The 23780-nt window shown below is 42.5% G+C and overlaps 2 protein-coding genes across 4 annotated transcripts in view; one reads left to right on the top strand and one right to left on the bottom strand.

Moving 5' to 3' along the window:
• Positions 1 to 5042, bottom strand: part of ppp6r2a (protein phosphatase 6, regulatory subunit 2a) — a 53779-nt gene extending 48737 nt beyond the window's left edge. Inside the window, exon 1 of the mRNA XM_061251021.1 lies at positions 4798 to 5042. The gene's annotated coding sequence lies outside the window, so the exon portion shown is untranslated. The remainder of the gene's footprint in view (positions 1 to 4797) is intronic.
• A 781-nt stretch (positions 5043 to 5823) lies between these two features.
• dennd6b (DENN/MADD domain containing 6B) lies at positions 5824 to 23274 on the top strand. Of its 3 annotated transcripts, none has more exons than XM_061252915.1 (20): positions 5824 to 6014; positions 6345 to 6383; positions 6600 to 6642; positions 7137 to 7249; positions 7651 to 7731; positions 8058 to 8163; positions 9283 to 9362; positions 9999 to 10061; positions 11140 to 11195; positions 13942 to 14064; positions 14960 to 15055; positions 15600 to 15694; positions 16095 to 16160; positions 16822 to 16886; positions 18133 to 18213; positions 18909 to 18962; positions 19376 to 19485; positions 19770 to 19872; positions 19957 to 20031; positions 20495 to 23274. In XM_061252915.1, the coding sequence occupies exons 1-20, from the start codon at positions 5859 to 5861 to the stop codon at positions 20615 to 20617; spliced, it is 1728 nt and encodes a 575-aa protein (XP_061108899.1). In that variant the 5' UTR covers positions 5824 to 5858; the 3' UTR covers positions 20618 to 23274. The 3 variants fall into 3 exon arrangements, with proteins under 3 accessions (XP_061108899.1, XP_061108898.1, XP_061108896.1); XM_061252914.1 differs by having other exon boundaries at positions 18124 to 18213; positions 20501 to 23274; XM_061252912.1 differs by having other exon boundaries at positions 18124 to 18213.
• Positions 23275 to 23780: the final 506 nt, after the last annotated feature.

Below are 23780 nucleotides of genomic sequence, written 5' to 3'. Positions count from 1 at the left end.
TGTGTATGCGTGTGTGTGTGTGTGTGGGGGGGGGGGGGGGGGGGTTTCTTCTGTCGCCATACTTTAAAAGTGGGAAAAATCTTTTCCTCCTGCCACGGCAAACCAACAGTGTGATCGCCCTCTAAGTCCTGCTAACCTGTGTCTGTAGGCAAAATGTTCAAATGTTGGCATCTCATAGAATAGGAAACTGGCATGAACATCAATGGGCCATTCAACACCACACTTTATTCATCCTGACTGGTTGGCTCCTGCACAGCTTAACTTTGGAGTCATTGTGTTCAGCAGGATCGGAGATGCCTCTGTCCACCATCAAACTCCACTCTACAAAAACCTTATTAATCTGCCTTCTTTTCCCTGACCTCTGTTCTAAAAAACGTGGGATTGGCCAAATCACTTGCCAAGTATGATACTCTTAAACACTGGATGTACTGTATTATAGTGTGTGTTTTGTGAAACTGCATCCACATCCAATGGACAAATTAAGCCAGGGTAATTGAGCGGAAATAATAATTAACATACGCAGTCCTCGGGGAACTGACTTTTACCCCCCGATGTGGACACGTGCCCTCTGTCCTGTCCGAACAGCCCTGGGAGAATAGGTGGGGGTGCGGACAGATCCCGCGGGCAGGGTGAGGGGTGCAGCTGGTTACCTGACCCAAACCGCACTGCCCGCGTAGGAAGAAGAACTGTCCCACTGCAGGCTCTTTCTGGAAATGGGGAGTATTTTTAGAATACGGGCTTAGAAAAACTCAGCAGCCTTCCTCAAACTAGGCTTATGGTCAAATACTTTTTAACACAGAAAAATAGACTCTTTGGTAACCTATATGCACGCAAATAAACTGGATCATTCTAAGGCCAAGACCTGCATTTGATTTTTTGTTTTTTTGTCTTCTAGCAACTGCATCTGATACAACCAGGGGCAGCCTCTTCCAGGAAAAATCTTCAATTTTCATCATTACAATTTAAGCTGAAAAATAAACACATTTAAAAGTCTTTTTACATAGTGTGGCTCCTAACCTGATTGTGGCAGTCTGATTTGTTGTCTTATTGAGATATCTCAGGGTTTTTGTTTGTGTAATTTGGAAACTGTCCTGCCTTCTGTTATAGTGGCACACATAAAAACCTTGTTCAGCCCGTGCTCCTGCAAGCAAAACACACTTTGAGAGCTTAGCGGTACTACTGGTGGTAATGAATGATAATCTACAGTTGCCAAACTCTGACAACGATAATTTCACTGCAACTGTGTCTCCTGCACCCAGGGCTAACACTGCACCACCCACCATAAATATCAGAGAGATTAAACATACTGTGGGTTTGCTTTTTATACATCACTTTTTATAGGTCACTTATTGAGTTTTGTGTTCAGTGCAATTCAAATTGCATACTGATTGCATACAGGGGAGTGCTCTTGATTTTTCAAGATTCTGCCAACATAGATTCCTCTGGGGCCCAACCAACTCAATTAATGCATCCATTTCTTTAAAAAAAAAATAATAATAAACTTCATTGCTGTTTATTTTGCAGCTTTTACGGCATGCACCACAACAGAAAGAAACAATCTGATTGAAACTTTGCCTAACCATAGCCCTAGCGGTGTTCTGCACACTGAATTAATGACATTAATTTGCGAGCTGCTTTGACTAAAAACATCTGCCGAATGCCCACACTGCACTTGCACCTGGGCAGCGAAAAAGCAGCAAGTCCTGAGTTTGAGGAACTTTTACTGCAGGGTTCAATGTTGAGGTTTATTTCACACATGCCCATTCAGGCAAGTTGATAAGACTATGGCAAAGCTTACCTGTTAGATTAGACACTGGATTAAAACAGCAAAGGTTAACTTGTACCAACAAGCTAGCTAGCCAGTTTAACAATGTTAAGTTGTGATACCAAAATGTGATATTACCATTAGCTAATGGAGTGGGTCAAAGACAGTGATAAAAGTTTAATTAGCTTATGTGGAAAATAAATTAAATGAATAGCATGACTGTGGCCTGCACTGCATGCCAGTTTACAAAACTTAATTAGTCCTTATGACACTTAATTAGTCATCACTTTTTAAAAAGTGATGAGATGCCAGAAAAATGCACTGCTGAATTTTCAGTGTTTGTTTACTGTCAGTTGCTATGCTCGTTACTACGTAGAGGCCTCTGCATGCTTTAAATGGTATGTTGGTCTAGAGTCTACTGTACTAAAGATCTGATTCCATGACAGAGTAGTGGTCTCTCAGAAACCAACCTGATCCCGCCTTGTGAGTGGTGACATTATTTTCATCTCGCACACACAGCTCAGCTTGAATGTTAGCTTAGAGGTGCCAAAACGGAGAGTTGAACTAACTCAATTCTGCCCCAAAATGACTTGTCCAATCAGGCGGGTGGCCAAGCAGTTGTACTTGTCCCACACCTGGATTTACTTGCTTGACAAACAAGCAACCAAATGTTATTGCTGAACCCTGCACACACTAAAACTGCAATCAGCCAAGCAGGAGGCAAAGCCTCAAGCCGCAAGCCGTAAATCACTGCTGACTGGACTGCCTTACTTTGTCAAGAGACGGCAGAACCTAGTGTCAAAATCAGTGCAAGGTCAACGCATATTTTGCAGTGTAAATCACATCAAAATCAACAGAACATGCTCCCAGCATCCTCTCTGCTCGCAGGGAAACACACTGCCAGCTGCTTGCACGAGAGCCAACTGGAAAAGGAAGCAAAAAACGCTTCCCTGGCTTTCCTCTTCCCCAGAACCTTCCACATGCGTGCTCCTCTCTCCCCCCGACAAACAGTAACACACACTGCCCAGCTGCACATTCATGGGCCTTGCCATGCCCTCACACACTCCCAACAGGAAGTAAGGCTAGGGTATGGGGTAATAAAATATCATTTAAAGGAAATGATTTCATTTCTAAAAAGGACAGCAGGAGGCCTGACACAGCAAGTCTGTTCTGTATGGATATTTGCTTTGTGTGTGTGTGTGTGTGTGTGTGTGTTTCGGATTGGCAGCCCACTAAATGATAACAGTGATGATGGGTTATCATGCAAGTGCCATGCAGCCGAAGAAGCGTGTTATTGAAATTACCGACACTAAATCGTCCTGTGGGGGGCAGTAGTAGTAAGATCTTCCAGGAGAAAACGACTAAGATTTTGACTGGAAAATAGGCTTAATATTGTTTGTTTCCTGTAGTCCTATAGGTACGATATAGCTTCGAATATATCTTTTTTTATTGAATTTAGTCATTAAACATTTCTCACCAGGTTGTGGTATTTTTATGGTAGTATGAGTTATGAACCAACAGTGGTCAGAAACAGGGCAGCAAAATGTGGGGCAGTGGGTCGAGCACCTGGCTCCGGACCTATGAGGGATGCTCTTCAAGCAAGCGTATGGATAACCACTTATCATGAAGGGGCTTCTGCTACACTAATAAAATTGGGTGATGCATAGGCAGATGAAAATATTTGTTGTTAAAATAGTGCACAGGGGTGTCAGTTTGATTTTGATTGTGGTTGGGATATATCTGACCAATGTCCAATGGGCTACCCCCTACCAGCAAAGTTATTGAGTCCTCACTTATCGGTCATCTTGTTTACGATTCCCAACTGGTTACACGCTCTTTGCAACGGTATTCGTTTTGTGTATACCGGGTTGTGTATCCAGTCTAGTGCCAGTGTAAAATAAGGAATTCATTGTATCAATTACTGATGCAACAAAAAAACATTCAATCCTAAGCCAGCCAAGCAGTCGTTATAAACGTATAATGACGCGTCATAAATAACAAACACAACAAGTAGTAACTTAGTTCTTTACAATTATATTGCAGGATATACCATTGGAAAACAATGCAAATGTTGTCCATTCATAATACCTCGTCTGGTTAAAGATTTCAACCTGCCAATCGCATCAATGTACTTTACCGAGACAACTATTAAACAGCAACCACCAAATGCACTATTTGTAGCAAGAAATCTATCCATCCATGCCAGGACATTCATGGAACTTACAGTAACGTTATAGAAGCCGAGGGAAGCGATTCCACACCGAAGTGTATAGCCAAACACCTGGGTCGTGTTAGCTAGCTAGATAGCTGGGACTAACAACCATCCGTCATCGGTGAACACGGAGCAGCAAACTAAATAACAATCCACGGAGATCACCAACGACCGATAAGGTTTGAGGGGAAAACCATACTCGTTTTTGGAAGAAATATTTTAAATTGTAAAAGAATTATAAAAACCACGTTTTGGGAAGAAAACAGACGTGTAGGGATAGTACAAAGCATACAATTTATTAAACTCAGCAACTTTGCAAGATGAACACACTAACTTACTGTAACTACTGTATAAATGTAGAGTGCGATGCATTGTTAATGCTTAATCTACCCATAGCTAATGAACACATTAATACAATGATCATTACAAGCACAGACCATCTAGTTCGTGAGATAATGATGCCAGCCAGATGCCTACCATGTAACCAAATGGGATTGTCCAGACAGGGCCCCCAAAAGCTAGCTAGCAAGAAACTACCCGACTAACGCTCCCTAGCTAGGTTATGCTTATCAATTTGTTTTTGCTGTGTAATTTTAGCCAACTCGCTAGCTAGTAACCAAACAACCTCCGGCCATGAAATATATTTCAGACATAACACATGCAGACATTAACTAACCTTAGCTAGCAAAGACAATGTGGTTAATGCACGTTAACTCACAATGTGCGTAGAGTCGAGACACAGTGATATGTCATGTGGCTAGCATTAGCTAGCTAGAATTCACATCTTGCGAACTAGCCAGCTAGTTCCGTAAGAACTTACCTTGAGAAAGGGGGTATGAAATCTGTTTTGTTGATGTAGCCAGACAGCTAAACATCCAGGAAATCGTTTCTTTGTCAAACCGACGGCCCTAATGCAAAATAATTTCTCGAGGATTTCGAGCACTTCGCAGTTTCATCCACATCGGTTTCAGTTCTGCATCAATATATACGTAGAAATCCAAGCGCAAACCCTTACACTGCCTTCAAAGCAGGAAAAAAATCTGTCATATTCGAATCAAAATGGCGGACATTGTCACGGGAGCGCGCAACCTGGGACAAAATCGCTCACATTATAACGAGAACGCTCATTTTTGATTTATTGATTTAACTCTTCATATGTTGCGTTTCCTTTATTTTTATTCGAATTTATTTCATTTCCGCATTCTGTTTAAAATCACGTAGAGTAGAGATTATTTCCAAAATGAGGAAAATCCAGCAGTCCATACATTTTTAAGTAGCATGCACGCAACTGGAAGATTTGTAATGGGATTCAAAACCTACTTCTACACGTTACAACAAAGCAGTTGGTCTTTGATGTATTTTAAATAAAACATACTGTGTCCATTACAATAAAATTTACATTTGTAATAGCCGATATGAAAATCATACACGAAATGTATAACTTTATTTCATCGTTTCACTTTAAAAAAGCTGTAACTTATGCACGTTATACTCTAGCCTCTGTCAATCATATTGCTTCCCCCGGTTGTCAAATTAGCCAGCATTAGTTTCCACCAATATGTTTTCTATGTAAAGTATTTCAGTAACATAACATCTTTACACAAATGAGCATAACATTAAATATAGGAGTATATTAATTAAAAGACATCTGACGATGAACGTAACATATATGGCTTGCTAGGGAGGTTACAGTAAAATAATTAATACTTTTTTGAGTAATTTTTAAAAGAACAAGCCTGCTCTTTATGTTATGGAATTCAAGGGTATAGTGTTTGTTAGTCGTCCTCGCTGGATGGCGCTGTCAGTTTCCCCCTTCGTCACGTCTAAGCGCTTCAACAGCGCAACATTCTGGACGATGAGGAAATGGCTTTCTGAGACGCGATGGATCCGTTTGACAGTACCGAAACACAAGGCTATGACAAATCGGAGAAAGGGGCTGAAAACATCGCCACGCGTCTACAGTGGGCCCGCTTCTCCTCTTGGCTGGAATGTGTTTGCGTCGTTACATTCGACCTGGAGCTAGGGCAAGCCATTGAGGTACACCGTAGCTAACAGTTAGCTTGCTAGCTATGCAGAATCTGGTTTGCTCGCTATTGATCAGTTTAGCTAATTAGCTAGCTATGTTTTAATAACATCGTTGGCGAGGCAGGGTTGAATAAATGGCACTACCATACTTCATTTCATTCCACGTTGATTGTAATTAACAACCAATGTTTTCTGGAGTCAAACTCAGCTTAGGTAAACTAATTTGATCTGAGGTGTCCTGCCACCAGGCTGCAACTGTACGGCTAGTTAACTATTCAGCTATACCCGTGCAGAACCACCCAGCTGTGTGACTTACGGTGTTCTGTGTGTTGTCTATTTCAGCTGGTGTATCCCCACGACGTAAAACTTACAGAGAAAGAGGTAAGTTATTTACTAAGCAATGTTCCTCATCGCTAATAAAGAGCTATCGACATTTATTAAATCAGATGCTTGAGTGATATTATGGTTTGCAGTCCAGCCCCCTTTGACTTAATGCACGAGTAAAGATATAGTCAATAATGTATATACTCAATACTCAATAATGTATTTTGTTACAAGGTTGTGGCTGTTGTTACATTTCCCCTGTTTGTTCCACAGAAAACAAGCATTTGTTATTTGTCCTTTCCGGATTCTTACTCTGGTAAGTGAAACATGTCGGGAAGGTTTAATTTGTTAATGATACGTCTGTTATGTTGCTTGCGCTATAATTGTGGTTTGCGTTTGCATTCATGTCATACGGAGATTACATTAATTAAAGTCCCAACATATTTGACATCTGTGGTGTGCATTTTTAATAAAATGGAGCTGTCAATGCCTTAAACCAGGTTACAGTAGCACAGTAATGTGGCCTTCAGAGTGCCATATAGCGTAATTATATAGCGTCACCACACTTTTATTTTTGTACTAAGTTAGGCTGTTGTGTATTTAGGTTCTTCTCAGACTGTTTGGGTTCAGAATTTGTACCTGGCATAGGTAACTTACATTAGTGCTTTTATGGTGTTGCATCTTTACTTGCTTATCTGGGAATGTTGTTTGGCAATTCAGGCTCCATGGCCCATTGTAATCAGATGAATGCACTATTACATTTTATGCTGTGTTTGATATGACCATCAATTGAATGCAATGTGTCTCCAGGTTGCCTTGGTGACACTCAGTTTAGCTTCAGAGTACGTCAGTCAGTGGGCCAGAAGGGCTCCTGGTTCAGAGATGATGATGCGTACAACAGAGATGCCCCAGGCACACTGCAGGTGAGGATCTCAACATGCAAAGGCCCAGTCTAAGATGAATATTTATGTGGTGAAATGGTCAAGGGTGTGCACGTGATAGGTGAATTTGCCACGACTGCTGTACATTTCTGTAAGGCGCCCACGCTGAATTTTTTGCATTCAACCGTATTAATTCATAAGTTGTTAAATATAAACTGTAAATCACCTTGTATGTACCAGCAAATATGGTGTGAAGACAAAGTATTTACTTATTGTTAGTCTGTTCAAATCAGGCCCATAGTGCACTATTTTCAAGTCATGTTTAAAGCTATGCAGTCTTATGTGGAGTGTTCTTGGTCACTGAAATTGGTTCAGTATAGACATTACACACCTAGCTGAGTATTACTGTTTTAATGTCTGTGTCTCTCTTCGTTTATTATCAGAGAGAACCAGCCCATTACTATGGGTATGTGTACTTCAGACAGGTGAAGGATGGTTCAGTGAAAAGAGGGTACTTCCAAAAGGTATGCACAACAGGATGAATTGTGATTTTCTGATCTGAAATACTGTCCTCCCAGGGATGCAACATGTTGTTCCTGGCATCCTGCGAGACATGTGCCTGTGTGTTATTGATGATGGGAGTGTGTCAAAAACTTGCCCAGGGAGCAGAGAGGTCAGGGGGCTTACGGAAAGAACTCCACGACCCAGCTGTTGTATAGTTGATGAGTGCGAGTAGGCCTACCTTTGAAATATACCAACTGATGTTTCAACATTGTTATTTACCTCTGTTCTTCTTGTCCTCTGTCTTTGTCCCTCGGTGCCCTTTACCGCTGTGTATCCATCTCTCCAGTCTTTGGTCCTGGTGTCCAGACTGCCATACATCAACCTCTTCCAGTCCCTGCTGAAGCTCGTAGCCCCGGAGTATTTCGAGAAGCTAGAGCCATGCCTGGAAGCTGGTGAGGTGGAACACCATGCTCTTCTTCATTTAATTAATAGTGATTAGTTATGAATTAATTTTTTTTTTTTTTTGCCTAATAGAGATGATCCCATCTTGCATGCGATAACAAAAGTGCTGTGCTTAACTGCATTTCAATTATACGACCCTGGATTATGCATTTGTAGTCTGTAGGAGGGGACAGGGTGTGTAAATGTTTTTATGTGCAGTTTTTGTACCTTTCTCCTGGGTGATATTGATTGCCCTACATGGGCAACGGTAAAGTGCAGAGCTTGTTCCCGCAGGGCTGGGTCGGAAAATTAAGCATGAAACATGATTTGCTGTGAGGCACCCTTGGCTTTTCAGTGTGGCACTTTCCTTAATCCTGATATTAGAAGAAGTGCTGTCTATTTTTGTCTCTACAGAAATAAACCATAAATGGTCTGCATTCAGAGATTATGTCATTTCACAAAACAACAGCGAAGATGATGACGCATTTTACTGAAGACATATTAGAATGTGTTATCTTATTATACCGTATCTTTGAAAATGTAGTACTTGCTTGCTGTGTAGTCATTTACTACTAAGCCCACCAAGCCATGTGATAGGGGTACAGAAAGATAAGCTCAAAAAATGATTCCCCCCCATAGTTCTTTCTGTTTAAATGTTCAACGTGTTAATTTGGGGCATATTAGGGACTGTGTTGCAGTTATTCTCTATTTCTGAAACTAGAGGTAAGACAAGGCACTGTTCAGGTGTCCTTCAACAAGGCACCTGACCTTAAAAGCTTCTGTAAAATGTCTGGCTTTGTAAAGCGACAGTGCATAGACGTAAACAGGGCTGTCACCACCGTTGAAGGCACCAAGGTCATGTCCCTGGCATTTTGTTTCATGTCAATTTCTAAAGCCTATATTTAATTTTGTTCTTTAGTCAGAACATCAGTTGGCATTCTTTTAGGAGCCTCTTCACCTCAGTATGTTTTAGGTCCTGTTTACATGCACAAGCTATGTAATTTGCCCTACAGAAGGACTTCTGCTAAGTGAGCACAGTAAAGTATTTAGATATGAGGCAGGCTAATTTCCTTCTGTTGAGCAGTAAGCAGGGGTCTCACAGTTTGTTTCTGACCATGTTATCTCTGCAGTGTGTAATGAGATTGACCAGTGGCCCTCGCCGGTGCCAGGGCAGACTCTGAACCTGCCCATAATGGGGGTGGTGATGCAGGTACGTTCAGAGCAACAGCCTCTGCATGACCTCACCATGGGCCCAAGGCTTGACCTCTGGCTGTGAGCTTCAGATGATTCTGATTTCACTTCCTCAGTTGGTCATAGTTGCTACAGTCCTTCGCTGTCATTTTGAGGTTGGGTTTCGTACAGACTGACCCATGTTATAGAGGTTCTGAGACATGCTTGTAAGTAGGGCAGGGCTCTACGTTAATATTTTCCCAAGGAGCGTATTTGCTCCTGAGCTGAAAAACTTTGGAGCACAATACATGCATCCCAGTTACTCAATTATTAGTGCTCCTAAATTATTCTTCCCTTTAACACAGGTCAGGAGCAATTTCAGGAGCACTGTACCCTGTTTTTGTTCTTGGGTTGCATGCTGGGTTATGCTGGGTTATGTCACAAACATTTGCACCTCTTTATTTTAGCCCCATTTTGTTTAGCTTTTAGTGGACTATTTTAAGGCGGATATTTCCCCTCCCTTGCTCTGATGATACTGAAAGTCACTGAGAAACCAGGGATGAACCATATTGTCTTTGGAAGGCAAAGAATGGGCTTGACATCATTGAAAATTTCATTTGATGTGTTGGGACTGTGAAATGGAAATAGAAATGGGCCTCTTCGTTCAACTGCACAGGTCAGGATCCCTTCGAAACACGACAAGCCAGGAGGAAGCCCACTGAAGCAGTCGCAGAAGGAGGTGTGTATGCTGATCAGTAATGACTGCTTCATTTCTAAGGATAATGGCTGCCTTTTTCAGGTCTGATATAATAGTCTGATAGTATGTCTACTGTTGACACTAGGTGCAAGACTTTAGTAATAATATATCCTTGCATTTACTGTACATACGTATATAGTGCAGTGATGGGGGGGGAAACATTTCAAACCTTTCTTTTCTTCGCTGTAGCAATTTCTATTAAAACTTTACTACACAGCGGTTAATTACAAAGCAAAGCCATTTTTTGAAAGCACTTGGCTTGTTACAGTTTTTTTCCCCTCATTCACTTTAGTAAGGCCTATAGCTCTGACTGGGAGAAAATGTCAGGTTGTTATTTTGCATTGCAGAGCCTGTTTTAAGCCAAGAGACAAGCGATCTCATCTCCCATAAACGTACCACTTAATCAGTCACAAGAGAATGACAACATGACATGCTGCCACTTACAACGGATGTTGGTCCCAGTGTAGTGTAGTGTATTAATCAATGCATTCATCAGTAAATTAATGTCCACCAATTGTTTCTTGGTGAGGAGGTTGATTACATTTGAGGTCAACTGTACGTCGCTCTGGATAAGAGCGTCTGCCAAATGCCAATAATGTAATGTAATGATTTTAAATGAGCCCCCTGTTCTGTAGTCCCTTTCGTCTGTGGTCTAAAGGTAAACTGCAAGACTGCAAAAATTAAGTCCATCAGTATATCAGCAGAATGCTGTCTTACCCCGTCATTAGTCTTGCTTCTCCGTCCCTGTTTCACTTCCCCACACTGAGCCAGAGCAGAATCACTGACACCCGTCTGTAAATGCTCACATGTCTGTGTCACATGTCACATGGCCATAGCAATGAAACAAGAGTCATCCAAGTAAGGTTATAGTACCATAAGTATATGACTTCAACAACCGAGGAATCAAAATTCTTAAAACTGGTTCATTTTCACATTACTTGCTTTATATACTGTATTTGAAGTTGAGCCATATTAGAATAGGTCTATGATTGAAGACTGCCCGTGACAAATGTTTGAGTCATGTCACAGGAGTCCCTCATTGTATGATGTTGACTTCCAGAATCTTCTCCCTGCTCCTGTGGTGCTGCCCACGGTGCACGAGCTGGATCTTTTTAAGTAAGTACAGAGGGGTCCTCTTGGGTTACAGAACATTACTGCTCTAGGACTCGGAACTGTACTTTGCTCTAGGGTCCTCAACGCACTTGTCCCTGGGTTTGATTTCTACTTTATTATACGTCGCTCCGGATAAGAGCGTCTGCTAAATGCCTGTAATGTAATGTAATGTAATGTAATGTACAGATATTGTATTCAGCAGACAAGCTGGGTAAAGCATAGAAAGGTATTTGAATCCAAAACAATGAGGTATTATACTGTAGCTGTTTTCCTGAGCTTGTGCCACACGTTGGTTGTGACAGGGTGTTTGTCCCTGGAGTTTGCCAGCCCTTGAAAAACCCGGGAAAACCCTTTACCTCACACGCCGTCCGGCAGCCATGTCTCTGATCAGCATTTGGCCTTGGTCCCTTGCCCATCATTCAGATTGGATGGGGTTTATTGACTGAAATTTAGCCTTTGCACACTGCTATCTGCCGTGGATACAGAAGGCAAACACAGCTCTGGTCTACACACTCCACAGGACTGCTGTTGCACACATTCAGAGAGGTCCATCTATGTTCAGATAAATTATTAGATTGACATGTTGCCTCGGATTTTGCCCAAGTTGGCACAATATCACTTGGAAGTGGTTGGTTAAGAGGCCAGATATACAGTGGGCTCAAAATTTATTGGCACCCCTGACAGAAAATGAACAAACAATAGTCAAAGAAATTCTAAACAATATATTTGTTTACAAACTCGAAATACCAACATGTGATAAATACTGTGCTATATTAATGTTTCAATGGAACCAACAAAAATAATTTACTGATTTAATTAAAAATCAATTTCCTCCAAATCAATGTTTCACAATTATTGGCACCCTTAAAGATTATTGTAAATAGCACCTACCAAAATTAAACCGGGTATTAAATTCCACTTATTTAAGTTTATCTATGTGTTAAGGAACTCTATTGAGTGATTACATCGCTTCCTGTTTCACTAGGGTATAAAAATGAGGTAACACACATGCAATATCCCTTTGTCATTCAACACCATGAAGAAAACAAAAGAATTGGCAATTCAAAAGAGTCAGATGGTCATAGACCTTCATAAACATGGTAATGGCTACAAGAAAATTCACAAACGATTGAATATACCACTGAGCACTGTCAGAGCAATTATAAAAAAGTTCAAAAGATATGGAACTTGAAAATCTCATGGGTAGAGGACGCAACTGCATCTTGCCCCCCAGGATACTGAGGAGAATGGTGAGAGAAGCAAAGCAACAAAATCCCCAAGGATCACAGTGACAGAATTGCAGGCCTTGGTGGCATCTTGGGGTCACCAGGTTTCAAAAAGCACCATCAGACGCCACCTCCATAACCACAGCCTCATTGGAAGGGTTGCCAGAAGAAAGCCTTTTCTGACCACAAGGCACAGAAGAAAGCGCTTGGAGTTTGCCAAACGTCATGTACATTATGACTGGAACAAGATTCTCTGGTCAGATGAGACCAAATTTGAACATTTTGGTCAGATACAGCATCGGTATGTTTGGTGTAGGAACAGAGATTCATACAAGGAGAAGCACCTCATACCCACAGTGAAATATGGTGGTGGGTCAGTGATGTTTTTGGGCTGTTTTAATTCCAGAGGTCCAGGGGCACTGGTTAGGATTGATTGGTATAATGAATTCCAGTAAGTATCAGGCAATTTTGGCTGAAAATCTGGTTCCCTCTGCCAGAAGTCTGGGACTTGGTCGTAGGTGGACTTTCCAACAAGACAATGACCAAAAACACACCTCAAGATCCACACAGAAATGGTTCTGTGACAACAAAATCGATGTTCTACAATGGCCATCTCAGTCACCAGACCTCAATCCAATCGAAAACCTGTGGGCTGAGTTGAAGAGGTCAGTTGATAAGCACAAACCCAAGAACGTGAAGGATCTTCAAAGGATATGCAAAGAGGAATGGTCCAAAATCCCTCCAAATGTGTTCCTTAATCTTTTCAAAAAATACAGGAAGAGACTCCATGCTGTTATCCTTGCCAGAGGTGGTTGCACTAAGTACTAGGTGAAGGGTGCCAATAATTCTGAAACCTTGATTTTGTTGAAATCTATTTTTTATTAAATGATTGTTATGATTTTGGTTGTTTCCATAGAAACATTAATAAAGTACAGTATTTGGCACATGTTGGTGTATTACCTTTCTCTATAATTATATAATTCTTTTTTTTTAAGCCTTGTTTGTGCATTGCTGGTGAGGGGTGCCAATAATTCTTGAGCCCACTGTACACCATAAGTCTCTGGAAAAGATAAAATATGGCGTTCTTTAGGCAATATGGTGTACAGTGAGCTTGCATGAACTTGCTTTGCCTATTGTTGTTTGTGAAAGACAGCACTGGAATTGTTTTTGAATTCCACAATGCCATATGGTGTGTATGTGTTTCAAATTGTCGTTAAGTGGCCTGGCTGCTATTAATTTCATAGAGCAATACTCTGAGACACTGAAACTGGACACCTCCTTTGCATGTAATAATAGTAATAATAATATTACATTTTATTTGTGAAGCATGCCAAGCTCAAAGTGCTGTACAGTCCAAAAATCTAAAAGTGTTCCCATACAAGCAGTCAGAAATCTTTGTTATTGTTTTGTCTTCTGTTGACTTTTAGAAAGATCACCCCCGCCCACCATCAAAAAGGGCAGCGAGGCTAGAGGTGAAAGCGGTTACCCGGGTTACCAGGTGACTCACTTCTTATCTCCCCCAGGTGTTTCCAGTCAGTGCTGATCCACATCCAGATGCTCTGGGAGCTGATGTTGCTGGGAGAGCCCCTGGTCGTCATGGCGCCCTCCCCGACCGTCTCCTCGGAAACTGTCCTGGCCCTGGTCAGGTAGAGCAATCAGGCTGTTTGCACAGGGAACTCTTCTCAGAACCGTCGGGCCAAACATGGGGACTCCTAGTTCCCAGTAGTGCCCGTCATCGGGATTAACTGTACTGTCAACACAACCCGCGCCAGCGTGCCGCACGTATCTGTTTACAGCTCTGACCCGTCGGTCCAACTCTGAGCAACTTCTTGACAAAAAAACAACAACAAAAGGACTTTAATATACACGGTGGCATATTTTACAAACAGACCATTGTAGTACCATGGAGCACGATGTTCTCTGCGTCTGTATGTCATTCTATGAGAGATGCCTACCATAAATAATCAACTGTGTCTCATCTAAAGGTTGATCCCATTTATTTCTGTATATGCTGTATGTTTATTGCATAACAAAAAGTTGTTTTACAGTCATTAGCATACTGTAAATCTGGTAGATCAGAGCAACTGAGCAACGCTACATAGATAGATAGAAACTTGATAGGTAGATTGCAGTGTTGCAGTAGCCTTAAAAATGCACAAATATGAATACAATTTTAAAAAGAAAAGGAAAGGAAATGTACATAGCTTTGATATGTACATTTCCTTTCCTTTTCTTTTTTAAATTGTAATAGTAAATGGTATATACTTTACATTAACTGTATGAGTGCAGAGTAGAATATGGTAAGGTGCATATGGCAATGAATATTGCAAAGAGATGGTTTCTACAAAAAAAGGCTGTGGTATGCAAAGATGATGCAATGAGTGCAACAACATTGTTGGGTGTAACATTGGACACAGAAGGTGAAATAAGTCTAAAAAAACGGAACCTCCAACCCCACATACACACACACACACAAACGCACACTAATGGACTGCACTGTACAGTAATTTAACCATAGTTTTATTTCCCCTTCCATTTCAGCTCCATCTCCCCGCTGAGATACTGCTGTGACCACAGACCCTACTTCACCATCCACGACAGCGAGTTCAAGGAGTACACCTCCAGGACCCAGGCACCGTGAGTGCACCTGTCCGTCTGTCTCACCTGTCCCTCTGTCTCACCTTTCTGTCCCCCCTGTCCCTCTGTCGCACCTTCACCTGTCTGTCTGTCTCCCTCCCCTGTCCCTCTGTCTCACCATTCTGTCTGACCTGTCCCTCTGTCTCACCTTTCTGTCTCACTTGTCCCTCTGTCTCACCTTTCTGTCCCCCCTGTCCCTCTGTCGCACCTTCACCTGTCTGTCTGTCTCCCCTGTCCCTCTGTCGCACTTTCACCTGTCTGTCTGTCTCCCTCCCCTGTCCCTCTGTCTCACCATTCTGTCTCACCTGTCCCTCTGTCTCACCTTTCTGTCTCACTTGTCCCTCTGTCTCACCTTTCTGTCTCCCCTGTCCCTCTGTCGCACCTTCACCTGTCTGTCTGTTTGTCTGTCTGTCCGTCTCCCCTATCTGTCCGTCTCACCTGTCTGTCTGTCCGTCTCCCCTGGGCCTTGCTGTCCTTCCACAGAAAGTTCAGCTCCAGATTAATTTATTCTGACCTTTGACCCTGCTTGACCTTTATCTCACAGGCCCAATGTGATCCTAGGGGTCACCAACCCCTTCTTCATCAAAACTTTCCAGCACTGGCCTCACATCATCCGCCTGGGGGACCTGAAGATGTCCGGTAGGCCGATGAGTCTCCACTGAGCGTTCCTGGGCCTTAAATTAACCCTTGCTTGAGTCCTGGTGCCTGGGTCGGCAGCCCTGGTCCTAGAGAGCCGCAGGGTTTGCTGGTTTTAGTTTTCACCTTTAAATTCAGACCAAATTCAACCTATTCAGACCAAAGAAACAATGTGATTGGAGTTTACTCTGAAATCAACTGCTGCCATTGCAAAAATGCTGTTGCTTAGTTCGAAAGCATGTATAATTAATCAAATTAATGAAAAACTGAATTTAATCAGGAACTCCCTATTTCCACCCACAGGCCTGAGGCTGTGGAGTGGTTTCTGAGGCCAGGCACGGCTAATCATTTTCATACGTTTCTGTTCAGTTTCACTGCTGACACTTTGTTCCTCCATTTAAAGGCGATTTGCCAAAACAGGTCAAAGTGAAGAAACTGGCAAAATTGAAAAGCCTCGACACAAAGCCAGGTAAGTCACAGAGCTCAATGCTTTCCAAATTGCGGGTTTTGTGATAGAAAAATCACATTACTTCACTAATTTAATAAGAAGTTGGGAGGAAATGAATTTTAATGTGATCATAAGCTACTGCCACCATGTCTGTGCATGGCTACTTAAAATATGGCTGTCTTCTTCTTACTTTCAGTTTGATGCACAACAGTTCAATTTCTTGAACGTTATTTAATATCGAATTAATTTATCAGGCCTTCCTGAAATTCTATTGAATAAATAGAGGGGAAACTCAAAAGAAGAGACCTCTTGTGGCCAGTCTTGTAATTGCGGTTCAGTTAAACGGCAAAACACTGCAAAAATTTCAGGACCAACATGCCTAACGATTTATAATACTATTACTATTTGTAATATTATTTTCTTAGCAGGTACTTCTCTCCATGGCTGCATAAGTAGCTGTAATTTAGTCATACTCTTCTCTCTGGTGAGGTGGACATGAAATGAAGGACCTTGCTCAAGGTTGCTACACCAGCAGCCCACCTGAGATTCAGTTCACACTGTTAAGCTGTACCCTGAGAGTTTGGTGTGCAGTATGCTGGGACCTATGCAGTGAATGAAGACTTAGATCCAGCAGTAACAAAGTCATTTTCTAATACTCCCATTTGCTTTTTTCTTCCTACAGGTGTTTATACTGCTTACAAAACCTTCCTCCACAAAGACAAGGCCCTCATTAAAAGGCTTTTAAAAGTAAGTTGGGGCAAACAACAACTTATCTCTTGGTGAGGAGGTCTCAAAGCAGGATTACTGATTAGCTGGGTAACTGCACTGAGTAAAACCCACAGAGCAGGATTACTGAGCTAGCTGGATAACTGCACTGAGTAAAACCCACAAAGCAGGATTACAGAGTTAGCTGGATAACTGCACTGAGTAAAACCCGGAACCCTCCCAAATCTGTAACCTGGGCCGCAGTGAAAAGAGCTGTTCTGGGTTTTACTCAGCGCAGTTATCCACCTATCTTCATAATCCAGGCCCCAGGAGTCACCTGATGGCGGGGGAGCTGGTCTCCTCAGCCACACTGTCAGGTACATCGGTGAATAGAGTTTAATGAGGTGAACCCAGATGGAGCTCAGGAGAAGATGAATCATCTTTCGACCAGACTTGACTGAGCACAGAGCCTGCAGTGGTGAATTATTGAGTACGTCATGCAGGGAAACCAATGAGCTGTACCAGCCAAGAGAGCAATGCCATTACTTCCCTGCCTCATGACAGGTCTAGGAGAAGATACAATGTCATCCCCCGCCCTCTCCCCAATATATTCTTAAACATTTTCATTTTAAATGATTGACTGTACTGGTCCTATTCAGTATGAGATTCAGTGTTGTTCCAACCCCTACAGTATATGTCCTGTACGTACACAGATACACACACATATTTCATAATCTATTCACAGAGCATGTTGCTCACATTAAGTGAATCGCTGTTGTGTAATGATGTTGATGTGAGGGTTTTTGCAGTTTCAGTGTCGGTTTATTTTCTGGACTTTTGGGCTCCTGTGGAATTGATTACAATGCTCAACACAGATTCAGTCTTCTCTTATTGAAAGGACAGATGGGAATGTGTTAATTTGGTATTACAAAGTCTGGTTTAATTGGTATTGATATAATGACTAAATAGACAAACCTAGAGTGTTGTTTGCCTAAATGGCCTATATCAATGTCTGAGAAATATGAAGGTTCAATCCTCAGATTCAAATGCAATGAATGCTTGTATGTTCTGGGGAAATATCATTACAGAAACATTGCTCTTTCAACAACGTGGTTTCTTTGAAGAGGAAGAAATCTGTGAGACAGGAATGTCGAGTTCAGAAGTCTGTTCCAGAAGAGTCTGGGTCTTAAAGATCTCTTCTGGGGGAGGCGGGGAACGTATATATGAGGGGGGGACTATCCTATTCAGGCTCTTTTCTGACGCAGCCCCTGTTTCTCAGGGCATCCAGAGGAAGAGGCCATCAGAGGTGCAGAGCGCCATCTTGAGGAGACATCTGTTAGAGCTCACCCAGAGCTTCATCATACCACTGGTGAGGACTACGTTACCCACAAACCCTGTAAACGTCATACTATTTTTTTTTTTCTGTCCCGAACCCTGAAGGTCATGCTGTCCTTCTATACCTGAACCCTATAACATTCACAATGTCCTTCTACACCTGGACCCAATAAAATTCACTTTGCTTCATCAATACATGAATCCCATTTCATTTACACTTCATTGTGCCTGAAATCGCACCATTCGCACCGTCCCTTCATAGCTAAAATCCCATCTTTCACATTGACCCATATACCCCTGTATTCAATTTCACATTATATCAGACCCCTGCTTTTCAATTTTCTTTGTCCCAGATTTCTAAGTTCTGTGTGTACGAATGGCTGCTGTCCTTTCTGGGACTGGGAGAAACAATAATTTATCTTTCTGGGGGTGTGATTAGATTTCCCACTTTCCCCGAAATGGGGAAATAGGTAAGACCCATGACTTTTTGCCTCACCATGACTTCTGCAGCATTCTGCATTCGCGAATGTTTATTTCGGCTCCCCGCTTTGAGTTTCTCCAGGGCCCTGTGTCTCAAAGCAGAATTCAGATTATTAGGAGTTCGGGGCACTGAGTAAAACCTGAAGCTCTCATTAATCTGGAACATGGACAAGGTGTTCAGGGTTTTACACAGCGCAGTTACCCCCCAAGATGAGTCGCACGTCTCACCGCTGTCCTCTCCATCCTCAGGAGCGCTACCTGGCCAGCCTGATGCCCCTGCAGAAGTCTGTGACTCCGTGGAAGGTGGGTCTGATACTCGGTCTCCGCAGCCACATATCGTACAGCTGTATAATGCAGTATGAGCCTAGTGTAAAAGGTTCCCAAGGGCCTCACTAAAGTGGAAGCTAAAGTTTCAGTAGCAGTTTCTTCCTTAAGTGCTATGCACATTCTTTTACAGTTGAGCTGTACTCTGAATTAAGCACTTGCAGTTTTATTGTAATTATTATTTCAGACAATTTATTTTTATTTTCATGGGTTTATACTTTTCCCAATGCTTTTCCCATCATAAAGGGTTAGTCTATTTTGGATGATTATGATTTATTTTTATGTGTATTTTAACTATTATGATGACCTCTGCACTTCAGTGTGGGGATCACAAATGGCAGTAAACTGACTCTTGGTCTTGATCAAAGTGACCGGAGGGTTGTGTGTTCCAGACCCCTCCTCAGATCCGGCCCTTTAGCCAGGAGGAGTTTATGGGGACGCTGGACCACGCGGGGCCGCAGCTCACCTCTGTGCTGAAAGGGGACTGGATCGGCCTGTACAGGTATGCAGGCTGGCCCAGTGCATGTACACCTACATTTCAGTGCTGTAGGTAGTCTACTACAGGGACTCTGTGTGTTTTAGATGTGAAGTTCAAGGACTGTTGCACATTTCAAGGAAAGCAGTAATGTTCTGACTGCTGTATGTTAGTAGTGATTACTGGGCTCAGATGAACTGCTTTGTGCGTTGTCTCTTTTTAGGCATCTTTCAAAATCTTAGTAATTTCATAAAGTCTCTTTTGGATGAACGTTACTATTAAAAGTGATGTTTTTTCAAATGTTTTCCCAGACGATTCTTTAGGTCCCCGAATTTTGATGGATGGTACCGTCTCCGGCACAAAGAGATGACCCAGAAACTGGAGTGTCTTCACCTGGAAGTGATTTGTGAGGCTGTGAGTACCCCAGCATCCCATAATGCCCCTGAAATAAGAACATCCGCCATGTTCCGCATTTCAATACGTCCCCTTTCTCTCAAGGATCTGCTGGACTGGATCAAAGACAAGTCTGAAGTGGAGATCGTCGACCTGGTCCTCAAACTGAGGGAAAAGCTGGTGCGTTAAACATTTCATTTTAAACGGCAGATTGTGATTAAGCTTGCTCTTCTGTGGTGCATTGGGTGGTTCTAGAGCTTTGTGGTTGTGGTTCATTGTGGGGAGTTGTGCAGCTTTGTGGTGTGTTGTGTGTTATCAAGCGTTGTGGTGTGTTGTGGTGCATTGTGGCATCTTGTGGAGAGTTGTGGTACGTTGTGGTGTGTTGCGGTGGTGTTGTCGTGTGTTGAGTGTTGTGGTGTGTTGTCAAGCATTGTAGTGTGTTGTTGAGTGTTGTGGTGTGTTGTAGAGCATTGTGCTGTGTTGTCGTGCGTTGTGCTGTGTTGTAGAGCGTTGTAGAGCGTTCTGGAGCGTTGTGGAGCTTTCTGGAGCTTTCTGGAGCATTGTGGAGTGATGTAGTGTTGTGTTGTGTAGTGTTGTGGAGCGCTGTGTGGAGAGTTGGTGACGTGTCCTCTGTTTGGCCCAGATGAAGGCCCGTCGGCAACAGCTCCCGGTGAAGGAGGAGGTCCTGGAGAAGCTGGAGAGCTATATCGGGATGGTGATTGGCTCGCTGCCCGAGGACCTGCAGCCAGTGCTGCGCCGCCACTGACCCCAACCTTCACCGCACCTCACTCCCCCCCTCCATCCCCCCAAAACTGAGTGCACCAACCGCTAACCTTCCCAACATCACCCACCACTGGCCAACCCAACACTAACCATCCCAACACCACCCACCACTAACCATCCCAACACCACCCACCACTGGCCAACCCAACACTAACCATCCCAACACCACCCACCACTGGCCACCACAACACCACCCACCACTAACCATCCCAACACCACCCACCACTGGCCACCACAACACCACCCACCACTAACCATCCCAACACCACCCACCACTGGCCAACCCCACACTAAACAGCCCAGCATCGGTTTCAATTCCAGCACTCCCCTACTCCCCAAAAAAGACTGGTGGTGATCGCCTCCAGCACTCCCCTACTCCTCAAAAATGACTGGAGGTGATCGCCTTTGCTCTGCACCAGAACCCACTTACCAACAACCCCCCACCCCCGTCTGCAGCCTTCCTCACCCCCGCACACTTTCAGCCTTTCCCCTGCCTCTGTTCATTTCATCCACTCACCATGGCTCTGTGTATTCACTTTTTATATTTATTTCTATGTTCTTGGTGGGCCAGAAGGGTTACTCTATTCTGAATTAGAATGTAGCAACATAAATGCAGAAGCGTAATGTATACGCCTCTCTTAGGCTGGCGTTGGGCAAGCGTAGCCGGAGGTGTCGGGATAGCCAAACCGCCTCTGACTGAAAAATGCCTTTGCTTGTCCTGAGATCCAACAGTGGTCAGATTTTAAAGTGTACCTCATCTATCAAACAGTGAATGTGTCGGGTTGTGTTACAGAGCTCGGTCTGCTGTTTTGACTGCTCATTTCTGATTGGTTTGTTAACCATTGGGAAACATAAGGATGTTGGAGAATTAGACCTCCTATAAGGTGTGCAAGTAAAGAGAAAAGGGAATGTTAGTATAAGAAAATGTCTAGTGTCGCCTACACTTACTGCAAAGCTGAGTCACATAACTATATGGATGCACTTTGGTGCTGAGAGTTTGTTTCTTGGCCAAACGTAAGCATTTCTTTACAGGTACGATAGCACCAGTGATTTCTGGTGCGTTTGGTTTACTTTACTTTGTTCTGCTGTGCCATATGCATTACCCCCAGTTCAAATATTACATTTAATTTGACATTAGTCAGAGCGAGCACTGGAATGTTATTTTAGGACTGTATAAACTTGTTTTATTTATTCTGTTATTTATTATAGGTGAGTTTTTCATTGCATTGGTTTAGGGTGTTGCTCTTCCATAATGGTCAGGTAAACACAGGGATTTTAATTATCGACAGTCTTCAAGTCAAAAAGTGCAACACAAATCCGGTACTTTCTATGGATATTCCATCAATTAAAACAGCATGACGTTGGGAATGTCTACATTGTACAATTAAAATGGATACATCTCTTAATAGCCTGTGAATGTGTGTGTATGTGTGCGTGTGTGCGTGCTAAAACATCGTAGTCCCAGTGTCGGTTTGATTTCTGTGTGGTACCGTGTGTCCACACTGTGTCGAAACATTCTTGGAAAATCCTTTGTCCTTTCTCATGGCAGTCCCATGATTTGTCACTTTAGGCTTAACACAGTGTGAGATTGTTCCCGACGCTAAATCTCTTAGGATAAGTATAATTTCATGTTTTGTTTTTTTCAATCGCGAATCAGGTCTGTCTTAGTTACCGTTTTCTAAACTCATTCCTTTGATAGTTCTGAATGCTCTATTCCCTACATAACTCTTAACACCAGGGCCGGTGCATGAGTTTAACAGTAGAAAGATGTACGGTATAAATGTACTGTTCATGTAGTGTATTATAGTCCTGATCAATGCTGTTGCACTCAGGGCTCCTCAGAGTACAGTGATATGACTGTTCAAATGTAGTAACATTTCAAGCATACAAGCACAAATGCACGTTGGTAATCATCCCTGACTGTTAACCGTTTCTCAGTGAATTACATGAGCTTAGACAGTGAGCCTGTGGGGCAGACCTGTCTTTTTAAACAGCGGCTGAGTGATATGTGCAGGGAGAAATAATGTTTGCGAATAAATGTGCAATGCAAGCCGGTCCGGGCCACACCAGTACAAAGCTAGCCTGGCAGAACTGAATTATCAGCACTGTTCTAGTAGAACCTGACTTGTGAATCTTGATACATACACGTGAATGTTAATGCACTCAAAAGATACAAAACCTCATGTGTGACCCACCCCACAAAAAAGTATAACCAATGTAACGTTTTGGGAGTTTTTGCCCCCTTACCCCCAGTTTTAAGAGTGCATATATGTGTTATTTTATTCAGGATTGGTGTAGCTGTGTAAAGTGATATTGGAGTAAAGCTTAGGGGCTGGGGTGTGAAATGTGAAATGACTGTTGCTACATTGTGTGTTTAAAGAGAACCCCCCTCCCCCCGACAGTCACATGACTACACCTGCGCTGAAGCTTGTTCTGTGTTAGAAATGCCTTGGTGTAACGTAGCTTGTGGTGCATTTTTTTATTTATTTCAGTTTTGTATTGTTTTATTCATTGAATTATTCAGAAATTGTTACAAAAACTATTTGAAATCTGGTGGTTTTAATCTAGATTGGCACTGTCAGTACTACACTATGTGAAAAAAAAAATGTGTTGCTAATAAAATCTGAAAACTTGAAATTACATTGCATTATAAAAGTTTTTTTTTGTCTATTCTGGACAAATACAAATTGAATGGACAAAATTCTAAAAATGTGCAATAACCCTGAGCAAGGAACTTCTTCACAGCATTCCTAATGAGATTTAATTGATTATTTAAAGGTGACTTTGCCCAAATTGCCAAATCAATAATTACCATCCTATCCTGGGAACATCATTTGTATTAATCTTGCCGATATATCTGCCCACACTCCCTCAGCTATCAGGGCAGAATAAATAACATAATGCAGAACAACCGGGGGGGATCCTAGAGTTCATGGTAAATAACAGATACATGTGTTAAGTATGGGTCTTTGCCCCCTGGGTTCAATCAGCGTTTTTTACGGACGTCTGTCACAGTCATAAAGTTACATATGCCAAGATAGTGATTTCATTTAGTCACCTGCCTCTGAAAAGTGTCACCTGCTCGATGCCTGGACAAAAAGTCCCCTGTCACCTGCCCGATCGCGCTGTGACTCAACAAACCGCAC

This window comes from Conger conger, chromosome 8 (genome assembly GCF_963514075.1).
Source record: "Conger conger chromosome 8, fConCon1.1, whole genome shotgun sequence".
Lineage (NCBI taxonomy): Eukaryota > Metazoa > Chordata > Actinopteri > Anguilliformes > Congridae > Conger > Conger conger.
The sequence above is the reverse complement of the archived record's forward strand: the minus strand, read 5'-3'. Positions and strand labels throughout refer to the sequence as shown.

Coding starts and splice junctions, on each gene's coding strand:
- dennd6b (XM_061252912.1), top strand. CDS start 5,859: ATGGATCCGTTTGACAGTACCGAAACACAAGGCTATGACAAATCGGAG. Junction 8,164..9,282: donor AGAGCCATGCCTGGAAGCTG/GTGAGGTGGAAC, acceptor TTATCTCTGCAG/TGTGTAATGAGATTGACCAG. Junction 19,873..19,956: donor TGGAAGTGATTTGTGAGGCT/GTGAGTACCCCA, acceptor CTTTCTCTCAAG/GATCTGCTGGACTGGATCAA.